This window comes from Salvelinus namaycush, chromosome 5 (genome assembly GCF_016432855.1).
Source record: "Salvelinus namaycush isolate Seneca chromosome 5, SaNama_1.0, whole genome shotgun sequence".
Classification (NCBI taxonomy): Eukaryota; Metazoa; Chordata; class Actinopteri; order Salmoniformes; family Salmonidae; genus Salvelinus; species Salvelinus namaycush.
Window position 1 is genome coordinate 24,585,214 of NC_052311.1, and position 24,558 is coordinate 24,609,771.

The window sequence follows — 24,558 nt, forward strand, 5'->3', positions numbered from 1 at the left end:
TCCCACACTTCCTTAGTTCATCAGCAGCTGTTGATATGTTCCATGTTCATGTGGGTGAAGCAGTGGCGATTTTAGCATGTAAATCTTGGTGGGGCAAACTCCCCAAATTGTTTTTAGATGCATGCCAGCAAAGACACTACACAACACAACACTTAACAATACATTAATTACACTATCACGGCGACAAGCGGTGCCCGCAAACTGTTAGGGCCTACATAAAGATGTCCCAACAGCAGAGCTTTCTTTCCAGCACCATGGAGTGAATCCTTACCACCGCTACACCTGGCAATCAGCGGAGCCTTGTCTGGCAGCAAAACAATTAATTCAGCCTTGTTTACTGCCTTTAAAAAAAACATAGCTGATAAAACAAATGTGGTTTCTACTGACAATTAAGATGTCCAAACTATGGCATAAGGGAATGACGAGCGGATAATAGACATTCCGTAATATCGATTAAGACATTAATGAGCAAGCGGCGACGGACGTAGTCAATACAACTATGTGTTCAGCACTTTTGAAATGTACAGCGACAGAATGCAGAACATGGGCTGCTCTTACAGAATTTTCCCTGTACACCAAGTCAGAACTGTAGGATAAATGAAGGGGGAATATAAGCAGACAATGAAACCTCTTACAATATTAGATGACATTTCTCAAAAGCAGGTTATAGGCTACATGTGCAGCACCACCGAGACAGAACAGTAACATTAGGCAAAATTAGAGGTGAAAATAGACCAAATTATTAGGGTGAGGAACATGGGCTACTAACAGCTTACGACACAACATACACTTAGTATTACTTCCTTAGCTATAGTATACATAGCTCCCTTGCATATTACATAATTTATGCAGCAGCATACAAGACATTTTTGGACTCACCTTAGCTTGTGATGTGCTCACTTAAACATGAAGGTGGCACAGCGTTTTTGTCATCAAACTTTGTCATCAAAGTCTGGCATTCTTTGGATTTATGGTGGGAACTCACAGCCACTCCATTGAATAGCTGGCTACTGGTTGCATTGCAATGCTTGCAGTTAGCCACTGATTCCTTCCAAACAACTCATTGTTGAATCTTTATGTCCAATGGCCGATGAGCACCGATACATTTTATCTATAATTTCTCTTCATTATTTCTCTTCATATGACAAGGATTAAAAAGGATTTGCCAGTAGATTGCTGACTTGATTCGTGATGATGAATGCTAGCTAAGACATTGAAAGTAAGATGTTGACATGATCAGTCTAATCATAGCTACTGTACATATAACGTGATTTGATGTCATTTTATCTGTGGCCAATGACCTTGAGCCTTCTTGGAAGGGCATATAACTCTATGGCAGGACCCAAAGGGCTGACATTTTGGATGTCTACCCTTACTAAGGACATAAACTTGGCCTGTGACATAGTGTCCCCATGAGTGACAGAACACTGAGCCAATCACGGCACAATGCTCCTATTTTTGCTGGCTCGCCCCACCACCACCACAGAAAGCACTGAGCTAGGCTGAAACACCTGCATTTTGGAGCTGCCTTACTCAAGAACACAAAAAAGAGACCATGTGTGTATGCAGATTTATTAACTCAATGATATATATATACATTTTTTTTACATAGTTTGCAAACTGATATGTGACACATATTAATGCCAAAATAACATGCAAAACGGCAAGCCTCCCCAATTAAAAAAAATATACATGTTTTATTTATTTATTGCTAAAAATGTGGGGCTCAAAACAGATGGGGCTCTGCCCCACTTGCCCTGAATGACGTGTCGCCACTGGGGTGAAGGTAACAATTTAATCTCTGAGTAACTTTTAAAATGTGCTTTTAAAATGTGTTCCGATCTTTGGGGGCAAACTATCTCTGTACGGTGGGATGAATACATGAGTAAAAACAAACTATTGTGGCTTAAAATAACTTTATAAACTGTTACTCTCAATATTATAGTTGTTACACAGTCTGCCGCCACATAAAAGCTTTGCCCTGGTCCCATTACCTTTGTACATACTCTGTAGTTCATATGTTATAGTTATCCGGCCTCATCCCTTTCTCCATCTCTGTCTTGCTCCATTTGTGAAGTACTATAACAATGGGGGGTATGAGAAAAGATGACGTGGTCCTATACTGATCTTGGAACCTGGTGGAAAACAAAGGTAACCAGGAATTATACAATTATCGGATTTGACTGAGTCGTGCCTGCTGTATTGGGTTTTTCTGTATCTGACTATTGCAATACACACCCAATATGCACGGACACATACACACACACACAACCTGGGCACTCCTCCTCTCACCAAGGACCCATCACAACACTAATAGATCAGCAAACGAGCTTCTTAATGGTCTTACACCACTGTTAATAAGGACTGATGAGGAGCGAGGGAGAGAAACGGTCCATTATAACTATTGTCTCCTGACATTCCATGCTAATGGACTTAGAACACTTTCATACGTAAACATAACGATCATGTAATGACATGAGTTTATTTTTGTGTTTTGGCTTGTAGATTGATCGAAGTAATCTTGTTTCCTTTCCTCTTCCCGTCCCCATGGAAAGCATTAATAACTCAGTATCAAACATTTGAGTTGAATGAAAAAAAGATGCAAAAGTAATTACAAAGTGCTTTTACTATCTTGCCAAGTCTCTCTGGCAAAGGAGATTCTCAAGATAATTTATTGGTTAAATAAGGGTAGACAAGTATGAGCCTGTTATTGTTCAGTGTCTGTGTTTCTTCCTTGTCTTCCTCCTCAGAGCTAATATCCAGGCGGGGAGAACAGCAGCGGGCTGTGACATCATCGGCATAACTTTAACTTCCTCCATCACTGCATTCTCCTCTAGCGTGGAGTCCTCCTCTGTCCCACAATCCTCCTCTGAGTCGGAATACTGCTGGATCAGGAGGCTGGGCGGCATGGTAACTACCTCCTCAGAGAACCGCACGTGACGAGATTTTGACATCCGCCTCTGAGAAAGAGAGAGGAGAGAAAAGATACAGAAAGAGAGAGAGAGAGAGCGAGACAGAGAGAAGGATTGGGTGAATGCCCCAAGTGATTTTTCAATTTGCAGTTGTCCAAATGCTGACTGTGTGGGACAGACAAATGAGAGTAAAATCTGTACAAACCTTTTTGGTCACTGTTTCCATTGATAGTGAGGACTCTGAATCTTGAAACACTGAGTGTCGCAGTATACTTCGGGTGACAAGGGGATGTGAGGTGGAGGAGGAAGAGGGGGAGGATGGAGGGAGAGGGGAAAGGGAGGATTTCAGGGGGTAGACAGGCATCATGAAGTTGTCCCCCTCTTCCCTCTCCTCCTCATCAGATGGGACTGAGTTGTCTTCTAATCTCTCTCCCCCCTCTCCTTTTAAAAATTCTCTCTCGTCTTTCCTCTCCTGTGACTGGTGCTCTCTTTTTCTGTTCATGTGGACCCTGCTCTTCAGGGCAGAGCTGTCCAAGACCTCCACTGGCTGTGGAACAACAAGGCACACTATTATCATCTTTAATCCTTAAGAGTCTATTATTGATGTACACGTGCATCAATATATGTGACGTAATTAAAAAATTCCCCATCACAATCTGTCAGTTTAAGATAGAGAGATTTTTATTTTTGCATGGACTGCGTCAATCCACCTCATCCACCTATGTTGACCTTCTGCATCTGCGGTGGAAGGTGGCCAAACTACAACAGTGTTTGTCAGACCCGAAAATTGGTCTTTCACTAAAATATCTGTAGCATCTGGTCTGGCCCCACTGGACTCATCTAAAGTCACTACCTCCGATGTGCCAACTTCTGTCTGTAGTGTCCCAACCGTTTGGGCTACACTCTATGGAAAGATAAGGTTCTCACTAACACGTTGGTGTTCTCCGTTTTGTTCTACAACCCCCACAAGTGTCACGGGACTCGTCTGAAGATAACCCAGTACCGGTTTAAACAATCAATATTAGTATGGAGGTAGTTTTGTGCCAACAAAAAAAGGGGTTAAGTATGTTTCCAAAATCTTTTTTATAATATATTTTATCTCCTAGATATACGACAGACACTTCAAAAATGATTCCTTATGATTTATTTTTTGTCTGTCTGTTTTGCCATTTATGAATGTTATTCAATGTGTTTCTATGCTATAGTACAGTAGTAAAGGACAAATTCAATATGTTATCAAAATAAATGTATATATATTTTTTAGACCTACAGGGGTCCTAAAATTCCAAATTAAATAGCTAAATGATCCATGGTATGACCATCTTAAAACAATTCCATATGTTATCTTAGTAGAACCCCCCCCCCAAAGGCATAGACTTTTAGTTCATCAGGATTAGTTCATTTAGGGTTACATAAAAGGCTAGTGATAGGGTTTAAATTAAGGCCTATAGGGGCGATTTCCTGGTCACAGATTAAACCTAGAACTGGACTAAACTACAAACTCAATGGATAATTACTTTTTAGTCCATGTTAGGCTTAATCTGTGTACAGGAAACTACACAATAATGTTTGAGTGAAATCTTACCTTAATGAAGGAGAACTCTAACACAGGTATATGATTTGGCCTCACTTCATCAGAACTGGTTTGTGATTGGACATGACCGTATTCCTTTGGTGCTGATTGGATGAGTTCACATTTACTGTTCTGTTCTTGGACAAGGCTTGGTTCTGTGATATTCATATTGACAGATGAAGAAACATCAGCGCTTCTATCATAACTTTGGTCCAATTCACTTTGTCTGAAGTCCCACTGACTGTTCACATTTCCTGACTGGCTGACTCTGTCCAAGGTCATAGTTGATCGGCCACTCTCATGATCTTGTGGGCGGCTCTGGCTGGTCTCTAATTGATTGGTGACCTCTTCAGCTGGTGTTTGATTGGCTAAGGTGTCTACTTGTGATGGGTTTAGAAACCTGGCCCACTCCTGCCCTGTGAAGATCTCCTCCAACAAGCTAAAGGACCCAAGGCCGAACTCAAAGGAACTTGGGGATCTGTCATGACAAATAAGGAATACTAGATTAGATATATCAAACATGTACATACAGTATATAACTATCTAACAAAGCACCACTGTCTTACTCAATACTCACTAAAACAGGAACTGAGAACTTCCTGTGTGAGTGAGAGAGAGAGTGCGAGCGAGAGTGAGAGCACGTTAACAAGCGGGTAATTGACAGTAACTGTCAGTGACTAGGGTGTGTCTGACACCTCAAAGCTGTCAGTGCCCAGTATCACCCTGACTAATGTCTCTGCTATGACAACCTCCCTTTGCATATACCAATAGCACACAGAACTTACTCAGATGTGAAAGCAAGGTGTTATTCCTAGTTAGATCGCATAGTCAGAAGAATCTCCTGGCCCTGTATTTGTATTTACTAAGGATCACTTCATGTGTACGTGTGTGTAGAGTGTGCGTCTTATCATGTGTATGTGTGCCTGTACGTGTGTGTAGTGTGTGTCTTATCATGTGTATGTGTGTCTATGAATGTACGTGTGTGTAGAGTGTGTCTTATCATGTGTATGTGTACCTGTACGTGTGTGTAGAGTGTGTGTCGTATCATGTGTCTGTGTGTCTGTGCCTGTACGTGTGTGTAGAGTGTGTGTCTTATCATGTTTCTGTGTGTCTGTGACTGTACGTGTGTGTAGAGTGTGTGTCGTATCATGTGTCTGTGTGTCTGTGCCTGTACGTGTGTGTAGAGTGTGTGTCTTATCATGTTTCTGTGTGTCTGTGCCTGTACGAGTGTCTCTTCACAGTCCCTGCTGTTCTATAGTGTATAATTAAGGCAAAAAGGTTTTCATGACCACCTGACCTGACTAGGAAATACTCCATGCCGTAACTATAGGCAAACTGGTACACAAATTACATTTGAACCAATGCACATCAAATCACGAGACAGTAGTTAAAATCTACTTCCTTGGGAAATGAGTTAGCCATATGCACAGAGGCTGAACAACCACAAATATATCAGTTAAGCAAACCATGGCCGCTAACACATACAGTACCAACGCTGATCTGCTATACTGACAGCTGTTTGTTTGTCTGTTTGTTTTGAACTGACCTGAACTGACCCAATGTACCGCTGTCTTCTGACAGAGTGGGAGGGGCTTCCCCCTGGCCCTCTCTGATTGGTGACTGAGTGGTCGTATAGCCTTCTTTATTGGGCATCTTAGTGACGTTATCATCTCTGGTTGACAGCTGAAACTGTTGAATGAAAAGTATATTGAATGTTCGAGTGTAATGCTAGACAGTTAGCTAACAAAGGTTAGCAAAGATGTTACTTGTATTTGCTAATGAAACGGTCTGCATCATCAAATAAATAAAATGAGTCAAAGTAAACTCTACTGTACTTACTTTAACTTGTTTTGCATCTTTCCTTTCTTCTCTCACTCCGTCCTCCGCTTTCCTTTTCTTCCCTAAACTCCCCTGCCTGTCCCTCCATTTCTCCTTTATCCTCTGTGTCAATCTCTTCATCGACTTAGTTGACGAGGTGTTTTCTGCTACACCTTGACCAGGTGACATAATCTTCATGACATCTCCATGTCCCGGAACCTCCGACCCCCCATTCCCCAAAGTCCGCCACCTCTCCATTTGAGTCCCCATGTCAAATGGAATAAAGTCAGAGTTTGACGTCATTAGAACCGACCGGTCATGGTTCTGAGAACCCTTGGTCTTGGAGCTGAGAGATGAGTTACTGAGAGGTGATGCGTCAATGTAGCCCTCGTTCCCGGTTTGAGTTCCTGTGAAGGTCATCACTGTTGGCAGAGCCCCCACTGACCCCCCTGGGTCACCTCTTACACTGCCAGCGTTCTGTGAGGGGACGAGGACAGCGGCACCCTGAGCAGCTGAAGGGGATGACACCATATGTCCCCTGTCCAACTTGGGGAGACTGCCAGTGGGTTGCTTCCTCCCTTCCTCCTCTTTCCCTTTCCGACTGGATCCCCCAAAATTACAGTTCCACACCGGTATCCCAAACTCCTCCCTGGAGTCCAACCTCCTCATCTCACGCTTCCTGGCCTTCTCACATCCCCCTTTTCCCTCAGCCGCTCTGACATCATCAGCCGGAGACAGCCCCAGAGCCCCATTGTCAATGGCGTTAGCCCAAGGTCTCCCCCCATCCTCCCCCTGGCCCTGGGCAGCTGTGGTGGGGCCGTGGGGGGCCTGGTCCTGCCTGCCGTGCTGGGTCTCTGAGCCAGGCTGGAGCCTCAGTCTCTGGAGCATGGACTGAAGCAGAGTCTGGGTGTCAACGGAGGGGCTTGGCTGAGACATTCAGGACAGAGAGCACTCTTACATCAGACCCCCTGGGTTAGACCAATGATGGTATATACAAACAAACATACAGTACATACATATGATATGCTGTATATGGATTATGGATTAGACAGACCAGCGGCTATTGAGATTGAGTTACAGAAAACAATCTGGAATATTCCTTGTGTTTGTCCTCAGTCTTAGTACAGTTTCAGGCGTGTGCACTGGCGTCTTTTGTCTTGTTAGGAAGCATGTTAAGATTGTTTTCTTTTTCATTCCAGTTGTTCTCCATTGTCATACTTCACCAGTTTTTCCAGATGGATTGTTGACATATTCTTTCCCCTTATTTCCTCTGTCTGATGCATGGTCACTCCAGTCCTCCATGGGTTGTCAGAAAAGTTGCGACATCGCTCCGTAGACTCAGCAGTGTCAAAAAAACAGCAACGCTCAAACTCTTCTGTCTCTCTTACACTCACGCTCTCTCTCTCTATCTCTCTTCCTTTTCCTCTATCAAATTATCTCACTCTCCTGTTTGTTTGGTCTCTATCTCTAGAAGTCACGCGTGTCTATTTGCGTGGTGGAGAAGTTGTCCTTCTTTCGATTGGGGAGTGATCATGTCATCACTAGGAGGAGAAGCAGGGGAATAACATTCAACATGCCTTACAGACAGATAAATGCACCCAGACCAGTGAGGCTGGTCTAACTACTCTATAGCACTTTCCTCCACAAGTGACAGTGACTCAATCTCGCTCGCTTTTGTCTATCTTTCTTTCTCTTTCTCTCTCTCATTCGGTCTCTCTGTCACACGTGTACACTGGCACATGCCCTCTTTCTCTGAACAGTGTGGTCAGGAGGGGTTTTTTGGGGCATTTTTGCTCAGCAAAAGGAGTTGGCCTCAAATTAGGAAAGACATTGCTTCTACTGTTCCACACAAAGATATATCTGTGATACATTTACAAAATCCTTTTTGTTCTTCTAGCAGACATTTGACCATGTTTTGAACATCTTTGAGATCTTCTCTGCAAATAAGTGTTTTTATATGTTATTAAGGAATCTACACTGAACAAAAATATAAATGCAACATGTAAAGTGTTGGTCCCATGTTTCATGAGCTGATATAAAAGATCCCAGAAATGTTGGATGCGCACAAAAATAGTATTTAAAAAAAAAATATATGTTTTTACATCCCTGTTAGTGAGCATTTCTCCTTTGCCAAGGTAATCCATCCACCTGATAGGTGTGGCATATCAAGAAGCTGGTTAAACAGCATGATCATTACACAGGTGCACCTTGTGCTGGGTATAACAAAAGGCCACTCTAAAATGTGTAGTTTTGTTACACAACACAATGCCACAGATGTCTCAAGTTTTGAAGGAGCGTACAATTGGTATTCTGAATGCAGGAATGTCACCCAGAGCTGTTGCCAGATAATTTAATGTTCATTTCTCTACCATAAGCCACCCCCAACGTCGTTTTAGAGAATATGGCAGTACACCCAACCGGCCTCACAACCACAGACCACGTGTAACCATGCCAGCCCAGGACCTCCACATCTGGCTTCTTCACCTGCGGGATCATCTGAGACCAGCCACCCAGACAGCTGATGAAACGGAGGAGTATTTCTGTCTGTAATAAAGCCCTTAAGTGGGGAAAAACGTCTTCTGAATTGCTGGGTAGGCTCCCCAGTGGGTGGGCCTATGCCCCCCCAGGCCCACCCATGGCTGCGCCCTTGCCCAGTCATGTGAAATCCATAATTAGGGACTAATACCTTTTTTCAGTTGATTGATTTCATTATATGAACTGTAACTCAGTACAATCATTGAAATTGTTGCGTTTATATTTTTGTTTAGTATAGTTACAACCCCCAATTGAAAGCTGTGGAGTGTGTGAATTGATAGGACCAGTTTCTCTAATGAAATATTTACCGGTTAGACTTGATACCCAGCATTGTTTGGAAGCTGTCCGAAGATCCAGTCATATCACTACATGGGCAGGCGCTGAATCACCAAGAACACGCCCATTCGTTTCTCTCATTGGTCGGTCGAAAAGACGCGCGTTATGGCGGCTTTGAAGTAAACAAAGTGAGTATTTACAACACTTTGCTGTGTATATTTATAGCTAGCTATGGAGGTTAGTGAATAGTATTAATGGCCAATATAATGCACAAGCCTTCTGCATATAGCCAATCGAGCAGGAATGATAGTTTCTGACTAAAATGCTAGCTAGCTAAACAGATTTCACTTTACTCAACTAGCTAACGTTAGCTGGTCCTGTTAGCTAGCTAGCTATCCAGGCAGCAAGTACCCTTAGCTAGCTACATTGTGAACTGGTGTTATAACGTCGCTAGCAATCTTTGGTCAGTAAATAACTTTGCTAATTTGCCAGTAATATAACGTTACTCCTTTGGAATTACATTTGTAGCTGGTTAGCTTCCTTCTGCAATCATGTTGCCAAGTGCTAACGTTACCCATTTCAAAAGTGACTGGAGCAACCTTTGCTCACTGATCATTTGCTATCAAACAGAGAGTCACTTTGATATTTGTCAGCTTTCTGCGAGGGATGAGTAGCCAGGAAAACCCTTGTAACTGTAGCTATATGTCTCTGACTGACATACCCTTATTGTCCAGGCACTATGAAAGTGTGATCTGTACACCTGCATTGTAACTCAAACAAGTACTGTCATCTCCCTGACATGGACTGTGTTGTGACAGGGGGCAACGTGAAAGGTACTTATCCCATCTGACATTGAAGAAGACATTTTATACCACCACCTACAATACCAGTCAAACGTTTGTACACACCTACTCATTCCAGGGTTTTGTATATTGTAGAATAGTAGTGAAGACATCAAAACTATGAAATAACACATATGGAATCATGTAGTAACCAAAACATTGTTAAACAAATCCAAATATATTTTAGATTCTTCAAAGTAGCCACCCTTTGCCCTAATGACAGCGTTGCATACTCATTGGCATTCTCTCAACTAGCTTCACCTGGAATGCTCTTCCAACAGTCTTGAAGGAGTTCCCACATATGCTGAGGACTTCTTGGCTGCTTTTGCATCACTCTGCGGTCCAACTCATCCCAAACCATCTAAATTGGGTTGAGGTCGGGTGAGTGTGGAGGCCAGGTCATCTGATGCAGCACTCCATCACTCTCCTTCTTGGTCAAATAGCCCGTACACAGCCTGGAGGTGTGTTTTTGGTCATTTTCCTGTTGAAAAACAAATGATAGTCCCACTAAGCGCAAACCAGATGGGATGGCGTTTCGCTGCAGAATGCTGTGGTAGCCATGCTGGTTAAGTGTACCTTGAATTCTAAATAAATCACTGGCTGATGTCCTCACTATTAGTTTACAATGTAGAAAATAGTAAAAATGAAAATAGAAAAACCCTTGAATGAGTAGATGTGTCCAAACTTTTAACTGGTACTGTAGCTAGCTAGCTACATGCCTTTTTATTGAATGAAATTGGGATGATTTGTGTGTCTGTGTTTTACAGTGCTGGCCAAGGCCATCCACTCTCTGTCCAGGATAGGTGATGAGTTGTACCTGGAGCCACAGGAGGATGGGGTGAGTTACCATGATACACACACAAGCACACTTTAATATGCATACCAAAATACATTGACACTCATTCTCACTAAATTCTACAATATTGTTGCCAAGACATCATTGAGGCCCAGGGATTGGGCTGAAGTTGTAAAGTTTCTCTTTCCTGTCTCACAGCTGGCTCTGCGTTCAGTGAACTCATCCCGCTCAGCCTACGCGTGCTTCCTTTTCTCCCCACTCTTCTTCAGCAGGTATGGGGAGGGTGGGTGAGTGTGTGTGTGTGTGTGTGTGTGTGTGTGTGTGTGTGTGTGTGTGTGTGTGTGTGTGTGTGTGTGTGTGTGTGTGTGTGTGTGTGTGTGTGTGTGAGAGAGAATGCGAAAGAAAGAAAGGGTACACTACCTATGGCTGCTTCCATTCTTTTACAGGTACACCATTCCCTTAGGACATGCTTTTCGCTGCAAGATGGCTATCAAGGTACATTGACACATTGCTTTGACCCCAGGGTTGGGCGCAATTCAAATTGAAGGCAGTCAATCCAGGAAGTAAACTAAAATTACAATTCAATCATAAAAAAAGGGCATTTATTTTCAATTGCTTTCTCAATAAACTGAAAAGTATAAGCTATTTATAAAAAATAGAAATGATATATATATCATTTTTATCTTCTGAATTTTCATTCTAACCACTTCCTGAATTGACTGCCTTCAATTTGAATTGAGCCAACCCTGTTTGACACATTTCTGTTATCTACAGTTTAATACTCTTCTGTTATATCTGTAATGTCTACTTATTCTCTTCCCTCTCTGCCTCTCTCTCTCAGTGTGTACAGGCTGTGTTCAGGTCCCTGTCGTCTCTGGAGAAGACAGTAGAGAAGTGTCACATTGAACTGGATGGAGAGACGAGTCGTCTCACCTTCACCCTGCACTGCAAACATGGTACAGACCGTTAAAGTGCCATAAAATAACCACAGAACAGTTTAATCTGGAGTTTTAACCACTTTAAACCTCCTCACACCCTTAACTTTCCCCTAACCAAGGCATATCAAGTGTGTGTGTTTGCGTTCTGTAGGGCTGCTGAAGACACACAACCTGTCATTCCAGGACAGTGAGAGTCTGCAGGCCGTGTTTGATAAAGAGAGCTGTGCCAACATGCTTCGCGCCCAGCCCAGGTCAGCACATTCTCTCTCTCTCTCTCTCTTTCAGTGTTCTTCTCCTGTCATCTTACCTCCTATGCATCACTTTGATTTTTCCTTCTTTCTTTCCTCCAGGTTGCTGGTTGACACGGTGCTGCACTTCCCTCCCTCTCTGGAAGAGGTGAGTGTGTCAGTGAGTGGAGAACGAGTGTGGTTCAGGAACCATGTAGATGACGAGGCAGGTGAGGAGAAACCATTTTGTTTTTCTACACTATTGAAGTGTTGGCGGTGTAGTTTTTATTTGGTATTTTTCAATAAGTCAATAACCCTGTATAGCAAAATGATAGTAACTTTAATCCCCCCCCTTCTCCTTTTCTCTCTCTCTCTCGTAGAGCAATCCAAAGCCATGCTGACTGAACTGTGTTTGAGTTCTGATGAGTTTGACCACTTTGCTGTCGGAGCTCAGACCAGCATCACATTCTGCCTAAAGGAGCTGAGGGTATGTAGGGTTATGTTACTTGTTAAATGGGTTATTTCCGTTTTTATAATCTGGCGTGCTATGTCATAAGTGATTTGAAGGCATCATAGCAGGCCACTTAATAAAGCGTTGCGTTGTCTTTCAGGGCTTGCTGGTGTTTGCAGAATCCACAGGTCTCCCAGTCTCAATGTATTTTGATGAGCCAGGCAGGTTAGGATACATATTCACCACTCACACATACCAATATGAAGGTATAAGGATATTTTGTTTCCCGTGTAGCATTCATTTCTGTTTTTGTCAGTCCTGTGGTGTTAAGTGTAACAGACAGTGTTCTGGAGGTGAACTTCGTGCTTGCCACTCTGTCTGATGACTCCAACCTCTGTAACCATAACAATAACACAAAACGGTAATTGAACATTAACTGTCAAACATTCAGAACAGTCATGCCTCTTTGTACAGGGCCCTGTTCTTTACCCAGAATCCTCTCCGTTCTCCCCAGAGCTCGTTCGCCGCCACCTCCTGACGACTTTATGACTGACGACATTGACTCTTATCTCATCGCCATGGAGACCAGTGAATTAGCGGGTCCCTCCGATGCCCTTGCGCCCCGGTCCCCCTCGTCCAATCACACGCTTACAACTCAGCCATCTGCAGCCATGCGCAGTCTAGAGAGAGGAGAGGAGGAGGAGGAAGATACCGAGGACACTGAAAGACCTCCAAATAAAAAGGTGAGCTTTGTTGTTAAAGGGCTTGCTGTTACTTACACAACTGCTGGGATCAATGTAAAACTAACCCCTCTCCCCCTCTCTTTCTTTATTCCCGCTCAGTTCCGCTCGCTCTTTTTCGGGTCAGTCTGTCCCTCTGATTCTCAACTGACCAATCAGACGATCAAGAGCCAGGAAGTGCTGGCCAGTGACAGCGAGGACGACACCCAAGCATCATTGCCGTGACCTGGGGTGGTGGAGTTGAAGCCACGTGTGTTTGTGTGTGTATGTGTTTGGGAGAAACCCACTTATAGAATCCCTTGGAATAATTTTTTCGAATATGGATTTGAAAAAATCCAGACCTTTCTAGTTCTAATGACCGTTGCAGCTTTGAGAGGAAAGTCTGCGCTCAGTAGGTCCTCTGAGGGACAGTGATGGGACATTCAGACTTTTTATTGGACCATGGTATCACACTGGGGACTCTGGAATTATGAGGAAATGGACAACAAGTACTTCCTGTTTATGATGGCATGTCAATGATCAATGTACACAAGCTCTAGAATTAAAAAAAAAAACATTTTTTATTTTCAAGTCTACACTTGGATGAGATGCTTTATGAGTAATTTTTGTGGTTTGTAAAAACTTTTAGTATGTCTATTTCTTTCCTTGCTTGTTAAAAGTATGTCTCCATAGATGGAGTTGAGTTTCTTTTGGAACCAAATGTCTGTGAGCCACTGTTTCCAGGAAGGGGAACACTGCTGTGTAGCACCTGAAAACTCTTCCCCCTCGTCTGAGGCTTCCTCCTCTCCCTCTTTCTCTCTTTCTCTAACTCCTTCTCCCTCTTCTTCTGTAACTTGTCCTCCTCTTTCTCCCTCCTCTCCTGCTCCCTCCGTCTCCTCCTCCTCTCTCTGGAGCTCAGGTTCTCCTCTTCCTCCCCTCTGACCGTGCTCCCCTCACCCGTCCCATCACTGAAGTCCTGGATCAGGATTTGAGGAATGGGGACTTTGTGCTCCCCTTTCTCCTTGTCCGGCCTTGGTTGCTCCCCTTTGAGCCTGCGGAAGAGACCAAATAGCCTGGGGGTGTCGGTAGGCCCAGTCTGAGGTGGGACAGTGTCCGGGTTGCTCCCTGTCACTCGTTTGGGTGATTCTGGGTGCTTTGGTACCTGAATGGGAGATGTGGGTTGTGGTTGATTGGACTGAATGAAGCCTATATTTGATTGATTGGATTGTGTGAAGGTGGGTTGTGATTGGTTGGGGTTAGTGAAGAGATCCTCAGAGAGCCTGCGGGTGAGCCTTCGGGAGCTGGAGGATTTGCAGAGCCGGAAGTCTCCGGAAGGGGTTGCCCACGGTCCATCACAGGGCGTAGTCCTTTGGGACGAGACATCAATTTGTGTGGACACCGAGTTGCCAGAGTCAGCCTTTGAGTCTGCAGGAGGGGGAGACTCACTCTGACTTTGTGACTTCGGGTTGTCAGGTATGTGAGGGAAGTCACCTGTCAGTGATTCCCTCTGATGTAATGGTGGAAGGATGTCAGTTGAGGCTTTCTCTCCTTCACTCTCTCTGACTTTCTGGGTCTCCTGACCTGGATGGATGGTGACTGGACTCTGGGGTTTTTCAGGAAGCTTCTGTTCTGATGAGTCCCTCTCCTCCGCAGGCTCAGTAGTGGATGTCAACTCTGGAGAAACCTGGCTCTGATTGGCTGGTATTATGCTAGAGGGCTCTGTGTACTGTACCTCTGTCTTTGCTGTCTCTGTGTGTCTCTGAATGTCATGTGGAGACTCCATGGTCGTCTCTATCCCTGTGTTTGTGTCAGTGGCTTTCTCTGTGCGCGTCTCAATCCCTATGTATACATCTACCTGTATCTCTGATTCTTTGTCCATCTGTGTTTCTGCCTCAATCTGTGACCCCAAGTCTGTCTCTGCCTCTACTCTTGTGTCTGCCTCTATGTGCATCGCTGACTCGTTTTCTTCCTGTCTCTCTGGTTCTGTATGTGTCTCTAACGCCGTTTCTCTCTCTGCCTCAGATTTTTCATCTGTGTGCGTCTCTGTCCCTTTGTGTGAATGGATCTCTGTACGTGCCTGTATCTCCTTGTCGGTGTGTGTGTCTGTGTCAGTGCCTTTGTCTCTCTCGGTCAGTGAGCCCGTGTCTGTTTCTGCCTCCAAGTTTACATCTGCCTCTTGTTGTGTGTCTGTCTCCGTGTCTGTATTCACATCTGTTTGAGTCGCTGTCTCTGTGTCTGTATTCACATCTGTTTGAGTCGCTGTCTCTGTGTCTGTATTCACATCTGTTTGAGTCGCTGTCTCTTTTGACCCCATGTCCGTCTCGGTCTCTACACTTTTATCTGTGTGTAGTCCTTTCTGTACCTCTGCCTCCATTTCCTCCTCTGTCTTTGCTTCAATGTATGTCTTCAGGTCTGTGTGTGGAGCAGTTTCCTCCTCTGTCTTTGCTTCTGTGTATGTCTTCAGTTCTGTGTCTGTGTGTGGAGCAGTTTCCTCCTCTGTCTTTGCTTCTGTGTATGTCTTCAGTTCTGTGTGTGGAGCAGTTTCCTCCTCTGTCTTTGCTTCTGTGTATGTCTTCAGTTCTGTGTCTGTGTGTGGAGCAGTTTCCTCCTCTGTCTTTGCTTCTGTGTATGTCTTCAGTTCTGTGTGTGGAGCAGTTTCCTCCTCTGTCTTTGCTTCTGTGTATGTCTTCAGTTCTGTGTGTGTGTGTGGAGCAGTTTCCTCCTCTGTCTTTGCTTCTGTGTATGTCTTCAGTTCTGTGTGTGGAGCAGTTTCCTCCTCTGTCTTTGCTTCTGTGTATGTCTTCAGTTCTGTGTGTGTGTGTGGAGCAGTTTCCTCCTCTGTCTTTGCTTCTGCATGTGTCTCTGTCTCCTTGCTTTTCTCTGCCTCACCCTTCGTCTCTGTCGCTATATGCACTGTGATGATATTTGCACTCGCTGTTGACTGTTTGTTCAGTACTTCCTGTCTTTGCATGGTGTCTTTACTGTGATCAGTTTCCTGTGTCTGTCTGTCGCTGTGCTGCTCAGAGACCGGTGTCTGGCTGAAACCCCCCTGCTCCCCTCCCTGGCCCTGTGAGGTGACGCTGTGGTCAGAGGTGAGCTGACGCTGCTGGGAAGGTTCTCCGTCTGAATCTGGGGTCAGCTGGGTTTTCTGTCTTCTGTCCTCCTGTTCTAAGGATTCTTTGTGTTCTAACGGTTCTCTCGTTTCCACTGGGGCCCTGTCCTCTGTAGGTGGACGTGGAACACCCGGAGCCCTCACTGGACTACCATCCATCTCACTTCTTCTCCTCAGATTCCCTCCCTCGCTTCTCTCCTCCCACACCTCCTCTGAAACCTTCCCTACCTCTCTGCCTTCTCCCTCCCACTCCCCTATGTCTGTCCTACTCCCTGTCATCCACCTCTTGCGGAGGAGCGAGGGAGAGAGAGAGAGGAGGGAGGGCGAGCGAATCAGAGGGAGGGACAGGTTCCCTTTCTTCCTCTCCTTCCTGTTCCTCTCCTCCTCCCTCTCTTGAACCCTCGCCCACGCCATCCGATATCCGTGGCAACGACCCCGGGGATCAAAGGTGGAGGCGGGCCGTTCCATTCTCCACTTCTCCAGCTCTCTCTCCGTCTGCCTCTCCAGATCCTTACTTGACAGGGGGACAGAACACACCTAGGTGGGGGTGAAAGGGAGATACGGGGGGAGGTGGTAAAAGTGGGGGTTTATCTACTATCACACAAGTGTGTGTATTTATATACATGGTAAGATAGTTCAAGTATAACTTGTGTACATGCGTATCGGTCCTGAGGCCAGGTGTCTGACCTCTGCAATGAAAGTATCGTCCTCCTGCTGCACCTGCTCCCTCACACCCCTCAGCCTCTCCAGAGTCTCCATCTGGCCCTCGCACGCCTCCCTCTGCTCCACCCGGCCCAGAGCCCTGCGCACCAACACCACCGCCACCTGGAACAACACACGCACTCCTGATGGAGGGGGGATAAAAACAACACAAGGAGGGAAACGGAGGAATCAAATCTCCTCTTAGAGAGATTCTTTCAATCTTGTGTGGACAGAAGGGCCAAGAAATAAGAATAGGTAGATTAGATAAGAGGATTGATAGAATGCATAAATATGACCATAGATGATGGATTGATTAAGTCCCTTATTCAGGTACAGACCGTAGCAGAAGAACAGGTCCCAGACCCTGAGCAGGGTGTTAAAGGGTAGGTGGCGTGTGAACAGGCACATCAACCAATCGGTGGCGAACATCAGAGGCTCCACGCCGTGTCTCTGCAGGTGCTTGTGAGCCGCGGGACACGTCCTCTTCAGCACCCTGGTCAGCATGGCTGCGTCAAAGAGAACCCCCTCCTACCGACAACATTAGAGGGACAAGTGTCCGGAGAGCTGCTATTCAGCTATGTTACAACATCCAAACCCTTTACTTATGAAAAATATATGCACGTTACACTGTTGAGCACGCTGTATCACAAATTGATCATGTGTAGTAAAGTAACTGTGTAGAGCCATCATCTTACCAGAAGGGGACTGTAGTAGCCAGGGAGGTACTGTTCACTGATCTGCACCAGACACCAGAATGCCTGCTATAGGAGGGGAAAGCAAAGGTATTAAGAGAGATGGAAGGTCCAGTCCTTTCAACGTGATGATGAAGGATCACTGGTGATAACATGGTGATTGTAACAGTACCTCAGTAGGCATGTTCATCAGCAGTACAGCTGCTACAGGTCCCTGGGCCTGGCAGTAACCCTCCTCAGGCTTCAGCTGAGTAAAGGCCTTCAGCACCCGGAACAGACCACGCTGTCTGCCCACACAACCAACACAACACTCTGATGAATCAAACATTGACGGGATAACGCTCTAGATAATATTTATACAAAACTACAAGATGGAGAAAGATGTGTTTTAGTATGTCATCATTCCATATGTAGTATTATGAGGCTCTGTTACCCATGGCCGTCTCTGGAGAGGAACATCTCATGGAAGGGGAACTGGCGGTCTAAGTCTCTCTCTATAACGTCCACCCAGCTCTGTAGTGCGGGTCTGGAGTCCAGAGTCTGATAAAGGGGGAGAGATTTACCTGATGACTAGGTTTTACTCTGCAATATTTGTAGATTTACAGTAAGTATATCATGCAAATGGAACAGTAAGGTTCTAATTGTTGGTTCTATCTGTAGAGGTGGTTGCTCTCTTACCTGATAGAGGTCCTTGTTGTGGCGCATTCTGTCTGTGGCGCCACACAGCAGTGGCCAACACTTAGCCCTGAGGGATGCTGGGATGCCTTTCTGACACTGCTCTTTGACCTGAGAGACGGGTGGAGGGTTTGTAACGGTCATGCCAGAGTAAACACCTGGGTCTGGTGTTCCAGAAAAGGTTACATTTAAAAGTACACACCTTACTGGACTTTTTTAGTAAGACACGATCCCATTGGCTTATGATGTTGATCCATTTGGCCTCTCTTTGTCTAACGAGCTCAGGGGGCGGGCCTTCACTCCTAACCAACATATCATCAGCAGAATAAGGTAAACAGTTTAAACAAAACTGTCATAACATTTCCAAGTCAGTATATTTCTCGGGTAGGTAACAAACTTCTCACGATGGCTCGCTCTATCCTGTTTCTGTGGACCAAATGATCTGCAAATTTACTGAGATGAGTCAAATGCACCTTCAGTTCTTGTCACAGAGAACGAAAACACCATAAACACCCACAGGAAACAGGAAAACCACAAGGTGGCGGTGCGACTGTCTCCATGGCAACGGGTCAGGATGTTCAACGACACAGAGTGAGTGAGAGAGTGTAGGAGGTGATTGTTATATTGGTGTTCTGATTCTACCTGGGTTAAGGCCCATTTGTACTTGCATCTATTGAAAAACAATTCTGTCTGATGCTGAACTGTCATCTTTCCTGCCATAACTGTGTTTTTTGCATTCAGTTGCAAGCTATAGGATGTCTTTAGTGTATTTTATTCACCAGAAATGCATTCTCTCAGTTTGTTTCTCTTATCGTAACTAATCAATCTTTTAAAAAAACAGAGAGAGACAGAGAATGGTCAAAAAATATTTTTCAGTGCTGCTGAGCTAGAAGATCTGCGTAGTACTGACCCAGCAGTGGATCCATTCCCCAGGATGAAGCCGAAGCGGTCTGTCTCTGTGGCTGGAGCTCCAACACTGACCTCTGACCCCCTGTCAGAACCAGAACTGTCCTCTCCGCTTGGGGGCGTCTGGGTCGGGGTGGACGCACTCAGCATCTTACCTTACAGAACAGAGAGAGGAGAGACAATGGTCTCAGTTACAATATAGTGCACACGTGTGTGTGTGTGTGTCTGTACTGTTTGTGTTCAGAATGAAAGCAAGTACAAGTGTGACACAGAATACTCATCCTGTATATTAGAAATTAGGATGTTTAAAACCTTTTACAATCTAGGCAACATACATACATACAGTTGAAGTCGGAAGTTTACATACACCTTAGCCAAATACATTTAAACTCAGTTTTTCACAATTCTTGTTATTTAATCCTCATAAAAATGCCCTGTCTTAGGTCAGTTAGGATCCCCACTTTATTTTAAGAATGTGAAATGTCAGAATAATAGTAGAGAGAATGATTTATGTCAGCTTTTATTTCTTTCATCACATTCCCAGTGGGTCAGAAGTTTACATACATTCAATTAGTATTTGGTAGCATTGCCTTTAAATTGTTTAACTTGGGTTAAACGTTTCAGGTAGCCTTCCACAAGCTTCCCACAATAAGTTGGGTGAATTTTTGCCCATTCCTCCTGACAGAGCTGGTTTAACTAAGTCAGGTTTGTAGGCCTCCTTGCTCGCACATGCTTTTTCAGTTCTGCCCACAAATTTTCTATAGGATTGAGGTCAGGGCTTAGTGATGGCCACTCCAATACCTTGACTTTGTTGTCCTTAAGCCATTTTGCCACAACTTTGGAAGTATGCTTGGGGTCATTGTCCATTTGGAAGACCCATTTGCGACCAAGCTTTAACTTCCTAGCTGATGTCTTGAGATGTTGCTTCTGAGCGGTATGACGGCTTTGTGGTCCCATGGTGTTTATACTTGCGTACTATTGTTTGTACAGATGAACGTGGTACCTTCAGGCGTTTGGAAATGGCTCCCAAGGATGAACCAGACTTGTGGAGGTCTACAATTTATTTTCTGAGGTCTTGGCTGATTTCTTTTGATTTTCCCTTGATGTCAAGCAAAGAGGCACTGAGTTTGAAGGTAGGCCTTGAAATACATCCACAGGTACACCTCCAATTGACTCAAATTATGTCAATTAGCCTATCAGAAGCTTCTAAAGCATGACATAATTTTCTGGAATTTCTAAGCTGTTTAAAGGCACAGTCAACTTAGTGTATGTAAACTTCGGACCCACTGGAATTGTGATACAGTGAATAATAAGTGAAATAATCTGTCTACAAACAATTGTTGGAAAACTTACTTGTGCCATCCACAAAGTAGATGTCCTAACTGACTTGCCAAAACTGTAGTTTGTTATTAACAAGACATTTGTGAAGTGGTTGAAAAACGAGTTTAAATGACTCCAACCTAAGTGTATGTAAACTACCTGCTTCAACTGTACATACATACATACATACATACATACATAGTGTGGTGCTACAGAATTCTAGCCACAGCATCAGCAGATGAAGTTGTTTCATTTGAAGCAGAAGTGATACCCCATCTACTCCTTGCCATGCCATCAACCGTGACTGTAACCCCACCTGGTAGTTATAACGTAGTAATGATGTAAAACGATGTAAAATCAAATACCTTTTAGTTCTCTCTCTCTGATCACTGGATGGGAGGCTTGCTGGAGAGAAGTGTTTGGTTAGAACGAGATTGGAGAGGACGAGAGAAACTTCCGCTATTTTCCGCTATTGATGCTGTCACTTGCGCTCTCTATCACACGCTCATAGGAAGTCATTACAATAATGCGCGTGTGCGAATTACGGTGTAATAGCATTTTATAGGAGAGTGATGTTGTGTAAGGAATACTACCATAGTTGATTATGCACAGGACAATTAGTGAGAAATTAAGTAAGTGAACCTTTGCCACATTTAAAATGGCGACAACGTCTACCCAGGCCTACGCTGCTGTTTCCCACGCCTCCTCTGAGTTCCTCTGGGAGCGACAGTGCCAGAGCATAGTATTGGGAAACCGAGGATTTCCGCATGCTTCGGAGCTTTCACCAAAGTGTGCCAAAAAACTGTTCAATCTTCAGAGCTTTATCATTATCGGTTCAAAATGCACATGAGTGACATCTGCTGGTCAGCAATACATAGACGCATGTGATTTATTAGATTTTTTTTATTTTTAATTATCCGTTGTTTTCTTCAAACCTCCGTGGCGCAGCAGTAAATCGTTGGCTTTAGTAGCCTATAATCAGTTGGAATACCAGATTTGCATCTTACATCATTCTCCCCTTTTTTGCCTTCAAGTTTACTATTTTTCAAAAACGATATCTATTGCATTATTTAGGGTGCTTAAACAGACGCGTATACTATACTAAATACAACTAATTATTTGAACAACAGTGCAGAAAGAGTGGTTTCACATAAAAAAAACAAGTGTACCTTCAATGGGTTTCGACCTCCTACCCTCATGTCCCTGAATATGCCATAGTTCCCTACTCAACCTGCTAAACCAGGGGTTCCCAAACCTTTTCCCTCAGACCACGCTTCCAGCATTGGGGAACATTCTGCACGTCACATCTTTTTGTATGGTTACTTCTACACATTTTGTCATGTCAGAGAAAATGTTGCAGTTTTACAGCTAATTTTCTTGCAATTGTATATATTTTGCCATGTCTAATGTGTATTCATGTGATATAAGTGCCTCAAACATTATAACATAATCTTTGGGCTAAAAAACCTAGATAAGATACGTTAGCTGTCATGGGCTAGTTGATCTGGACATTTCTGGCAAGTTATAAATAGCTCTAAGGTATGCAATGACAAGAGGAAAACTGATTATGCACTACCCAATTTCAAAATTGCACCTTGTGCATTCTACTATTACAACTTTCAAGAGTAAGTTGAAAGCCGGACTGAGTTCCTAAAAAATAAAATGTTATTTTAAAAAAAATCCTGGGCTGGCGTGGTTACACGTGGTTTTGAGGCCAGTTGGGCGTTCAGCCAAATTCTCTAAAACAACATTGGAGGTGGCTCATGGTAGAGAAATTAACATTAATTCTCTGGCAACAGCTCTGGTGGACATTCCTGCAGTCAGCATGTCAATTGTGGTGTAACATTTTGTTGAGTGACATTTAAGAGTTACCTTTTATTGACCCCAGCACAGTAATGACCATGCTGTTTAATCAGCTTCTTGATATGCCACACCTGTCAGGTGGATGGATTGTATGGGCAAAGGAGAGATGCTCACCATTTTTGGGGGGTGAGAAATAAGCTTTTCTATGGAACATTTCTGGGATCTTTTATTTCAGCTCATGAAACGTGGGACCAACACTTTACATGTTGCATTTATATAGTATATATATATGTTTGTAAGTAGGTGTCCAGGCAGCTTAGAATCAAAGAAAGCACTGGAACCACGGTGAATTCAGTGGGATTTCGCATTTTGCGACACACTGTTTGAAAAGCACGTGATCAAACGAAGCTTTGGACGGGTGACAGAGATGGTCTCGCGAATGAGAGGAAGATGGCGGAAGTGGATGCTGAGTTCGAATTAAGCAGCGCGTTGAGCAAATTTGGTGAAGATGAATGTTCTGATTGGACAACAGTAGTATCAAAAACTGGAACAAAAAGGAAATTGTCTAAAATTGGAGTGGAGGATACGTGTGTAAATGATAATGAATTGCTTTTTGTTGGGATGCGTTTGTTGAGTAAGGATCCATATGTGGGAAACCCGTTTGAGGTGTCAAAAATGGTGAAGTATGCGCTTGTAAAAGTGGAGTCTGTCACAGTGACCAGGAGTGGTCTTGTTTTGATTAATTGTATTTCTGAAGAGCAGAGGAAGATTGCAGTGGGCCTTAAAAGAATGCAGACAACAAAAGTGTGTTCTGAACTTCGGAGTGGAGTACCAGTCAAAGGAGTCATCACAGGGGTGACAACGGATGTTCCATTTGAATTCCTGAAGATAATTCCTGGTGTGGTTGGTGCCCGGCGTCTGACCCACTGGGTGAATGGAGAAAAAGAAGAAAGTCTGTCGGCCCTGTTGTTTTTTGATAAAGAGCAAATACCTACGCAGCTTGGTTATGTAAGATACGCTGTAAGAGCTTTTGTCCCCAAACCACTGCAGTGTAAGAATTGTAAAGGATTTGGCCATGTTTCAAATGTGTGCAGACGAACAGAGTATATTGAAGAACGGTGGGTAGAAGGATGACGGTGTTGCAATTGTGGTGGGGATCAGGATCATGAGTTCCTGGAGTGCCCTGTAAGGTTGAAGGAAATTGAGGTGGCAAAAGTTTGAGCGGTAAATCGAATTACCTATGTGGAGGCGATTATAAGAACTGAGAAAACAAGTGATGCTAGTGAAGATATGGTAGTAGAACACCACAGCCTGTATTAAATGTTTTCTGCCAGACAAAAGTGTGTTAAAAAGATGGATTTTGTTGCATTCATTGCCACAGTTATAAACTGTACAGCACAAGTCTCAAAGAAGTCAAAGAAACGGGACATTATTGTGGCTGCGGCAGAAAAGTTTTTGATTTTACATCTGAAGACTTCGAAGGGGTAATGGCACCGGAAGACCCGCCCTCCTAGTTTCCCCTTGAGCCTGTGTAGGGATCTGATCTGTTTTATTTCTTTATTTTTAACTGAAAAGTTATCTGATTTCGTTTATTTTTTGGTCGGTTTTTTTGGTCCATTTTTGGTAGTTCCGTTTTTTGGGGGAATCCTGTTTCCATCCAAATTGTGTGATTGCCAATATACCATAGAAGAAGAAAAAGAAGAAAAAGAAGAGCAGCAGCTTTGCAAGTCACTTCTGATAAAGTGACATGTCTCAGCACACTGCTTCGCTGCTTACGAATTTGATGCATATATGGGAACTCCGTATCAAATTTAATGCCTTGACCACACCTACATTGCTTTTGCACAAAATGGTAAGCAGCATCATCTGGATATACAGTACCAGTCAAAGGTTTGGACACACCTACTCATTCAAGGGTTTTTCTTTATCTTTACTATTGTAGAATAATAATGAAGACATCAAAACTAGGAAAAAACACACATGGAATCATGTAGTAACCAAAAAAGTGTTAAACAAATAAAATTCAAAATATATTTGAGATTCTTCAAAGTAGCCACCCTTTGCCTTAATGACAGCTTTGCACATTCTTGCCATTCTCTCAACCAGCGTCACATGGAATGCTTTTCCAACAGTCTTGAAGGAGTTCCCACATATGCTGAGCACTTGTTGGCTGCTTTTCCTTCACTCTGCGGTCCAATTCTTCCCAAACCATCTCATTTGGGTTGAGGTCGGGTGATTGTGGAGGCCAGGTTATCTGATGC

At 43.9% G+C, this 24,558-nt stretch overlaps 3 protein-coding genes across 4 annotated transcripts; 1 reads left to right on the forward strand and 2 right to left on the reverse strand.

Moving 5' to 3' along the window:
* Positions 1–1,668: 1,668 nt before the first annotated feature.
* On the reverse strand, positions 1,669–7,826 carry LOC120048091. Its single transcript, XM_038993795.1, has 5 exons — positions 6,325–7,826; positions 6,032–6,174; positions 4,498–4,963; positions 3,118–3,459; positions 1,669–2,960 (listed from the first exon to the last, which is right to left on the reverse strand). The coding sequence occupies exons 1-5, from the start codon at positions 7,237–7,239 to the stop codon at positions 2,715–2,717; spliced, it is 2,112 nt and encodes a 703-aa protein (XP_038849723.1). The 5' UTR covers positions 7,240–7,826; the 3' UTR covers positions 1,669–2,714.
* Positions 7,827–9,261: 1,435 nt separating this feature from the next.
* rad9a (RAD9 checkpoint clamp component A) lies at positions 9,262–13,683 on the forward strand. 2 transcript variants are annotated; one of them, XM_038993797.1, is made up of 13 exons: positions 9,262–9,302; positions 9,849–9,947; positions 10,724–10,794; positions 10,951–11,024; positions 11,199–11,247; positions 11,594–11,708; positions 11,842–11,941; positions 12,041–12,147; positions 12,298–12,404; positions 12,529–12,593; positions 12,685–12,789; positions 12,883–13,111; positions 13,211–13,683. In XM_038993797.1, exons 2-13 carry the CDS (start codon positions 9,914–9,916, stop codon positions 13,331–13,333), a joined length of 1,179 nt encoding a protein of 392 aa, XP_038849725.1. In that variant the 5' UTR covers positions 9,262–9,302; positions 9,849–9,913; the 3' UTR covers positions 13,334–13,683. The 2 variants fall into 2 exon arrangements, with proteins under 2 accessions (XP_038849725.1, XP_038849726.1); XM_038993798.1 differs by lacking the exon at positions 9,849–9,947 and having other exon boundaries at positions 9,264–9,302.
* tbc1d10c (TBC1 domain family, member 10C) lies at positions 13,643–20,942 on the reverse strand. Its single transcript, XM_038993796.1, has 10 exons — positions 20,860–20,942; positions 19,179–19,329; positions 18,471–18,570; positions 18,272–18,379; positions 18,027–18,133; positions 17,766–17,880; positions 17,597–17,662; positions 17,240–17,429; positions 16,887–17,044; positions 13,643–16,736 (listed from the first exon to the last, which is right to left on the reverse strand). Exons 2-10 carry the CDS (start codon positions 19,322–19,324, stop codon positions 13,761–13,763), a joined length of 3,966 nt encoding a protein of 1,321 aa, XP_038849724.1. The 5' UTR covers positions 19,325–19,329; positions 20,860–20,942; the 3' UTR covers positions 13,643–13,760.
* Between the last annotated feature and the right edge of the window lie 3,616 nt (positions 20,943–24,558).

Excerpts from the sequence above, each read along its gene's own strand:
- rad9a (XM_038993797.1), top strand. The coding sequence starts at position 9,914 with ATGGACTGTGTTGTGACAGGGGGCAACGTGAAAG. Across the intron at positions 9,948-10,723 it reads GACAGGGGGCAACGTGAAAG|TGCTGGCCAAGGCCATCCAC; the intron begins GTACTTATCCCA and ends TGTGTTTTACAG. Across the intron at positions 12,790-12,882 it reads CATAACAATAACACAAAACG|AGCTCGTTCGCCGCCACCTC; the intron begins GTAATTGAACAT and ends CGTTCTCCCCAG.
- LOC120048091 (XM_038993795.1), bottom strand. The coding sequence starts at position 7,239 with ATGTCTCAGCCAAGCCCCTCCGTTGACACCCAGACTCTGCTTCAGTCC. Across the intron at positions 6,175-6,324 it reads AAGATGCAAAACAAGTTAAA|TTTCAGCTGTCAACCAGAGA; the intron begins GTAAGTACAGTA and ends TTCATTCAACAG. Across the intron at positions 2,961-3,117 it reads TGGAAACAGTGACCAAAAAG|AGGCGGATGTCAAAATCTCG; the intron begins GTTTGTACAGAT and ends TCTCTTTCTCAG.
- tbc1d10c (XM_038993796.1), bottom strand. The coding sequence starts at position 19,324 with ATGCTGAGTGCGTCCACCCCGACCCAGACGCCCCCAAGCGGAGAGGAC. Across the intron at positions 17,881-18,026 it reads CTCTCCAGAGACGGCCATGG|ACAGCGTGGTCTGTTCCGGG; the intron begins GTAACAGAGCCT and ends TTGTGTGGGCAG. Across the intron at positions 17,663-17,765 it reads TGATGAACATGCCTACTGAG|CAGGCATTCTGGTGTCTGGT; the intron begins GTACTGTTACAA and ends CCCCTCCTATAG.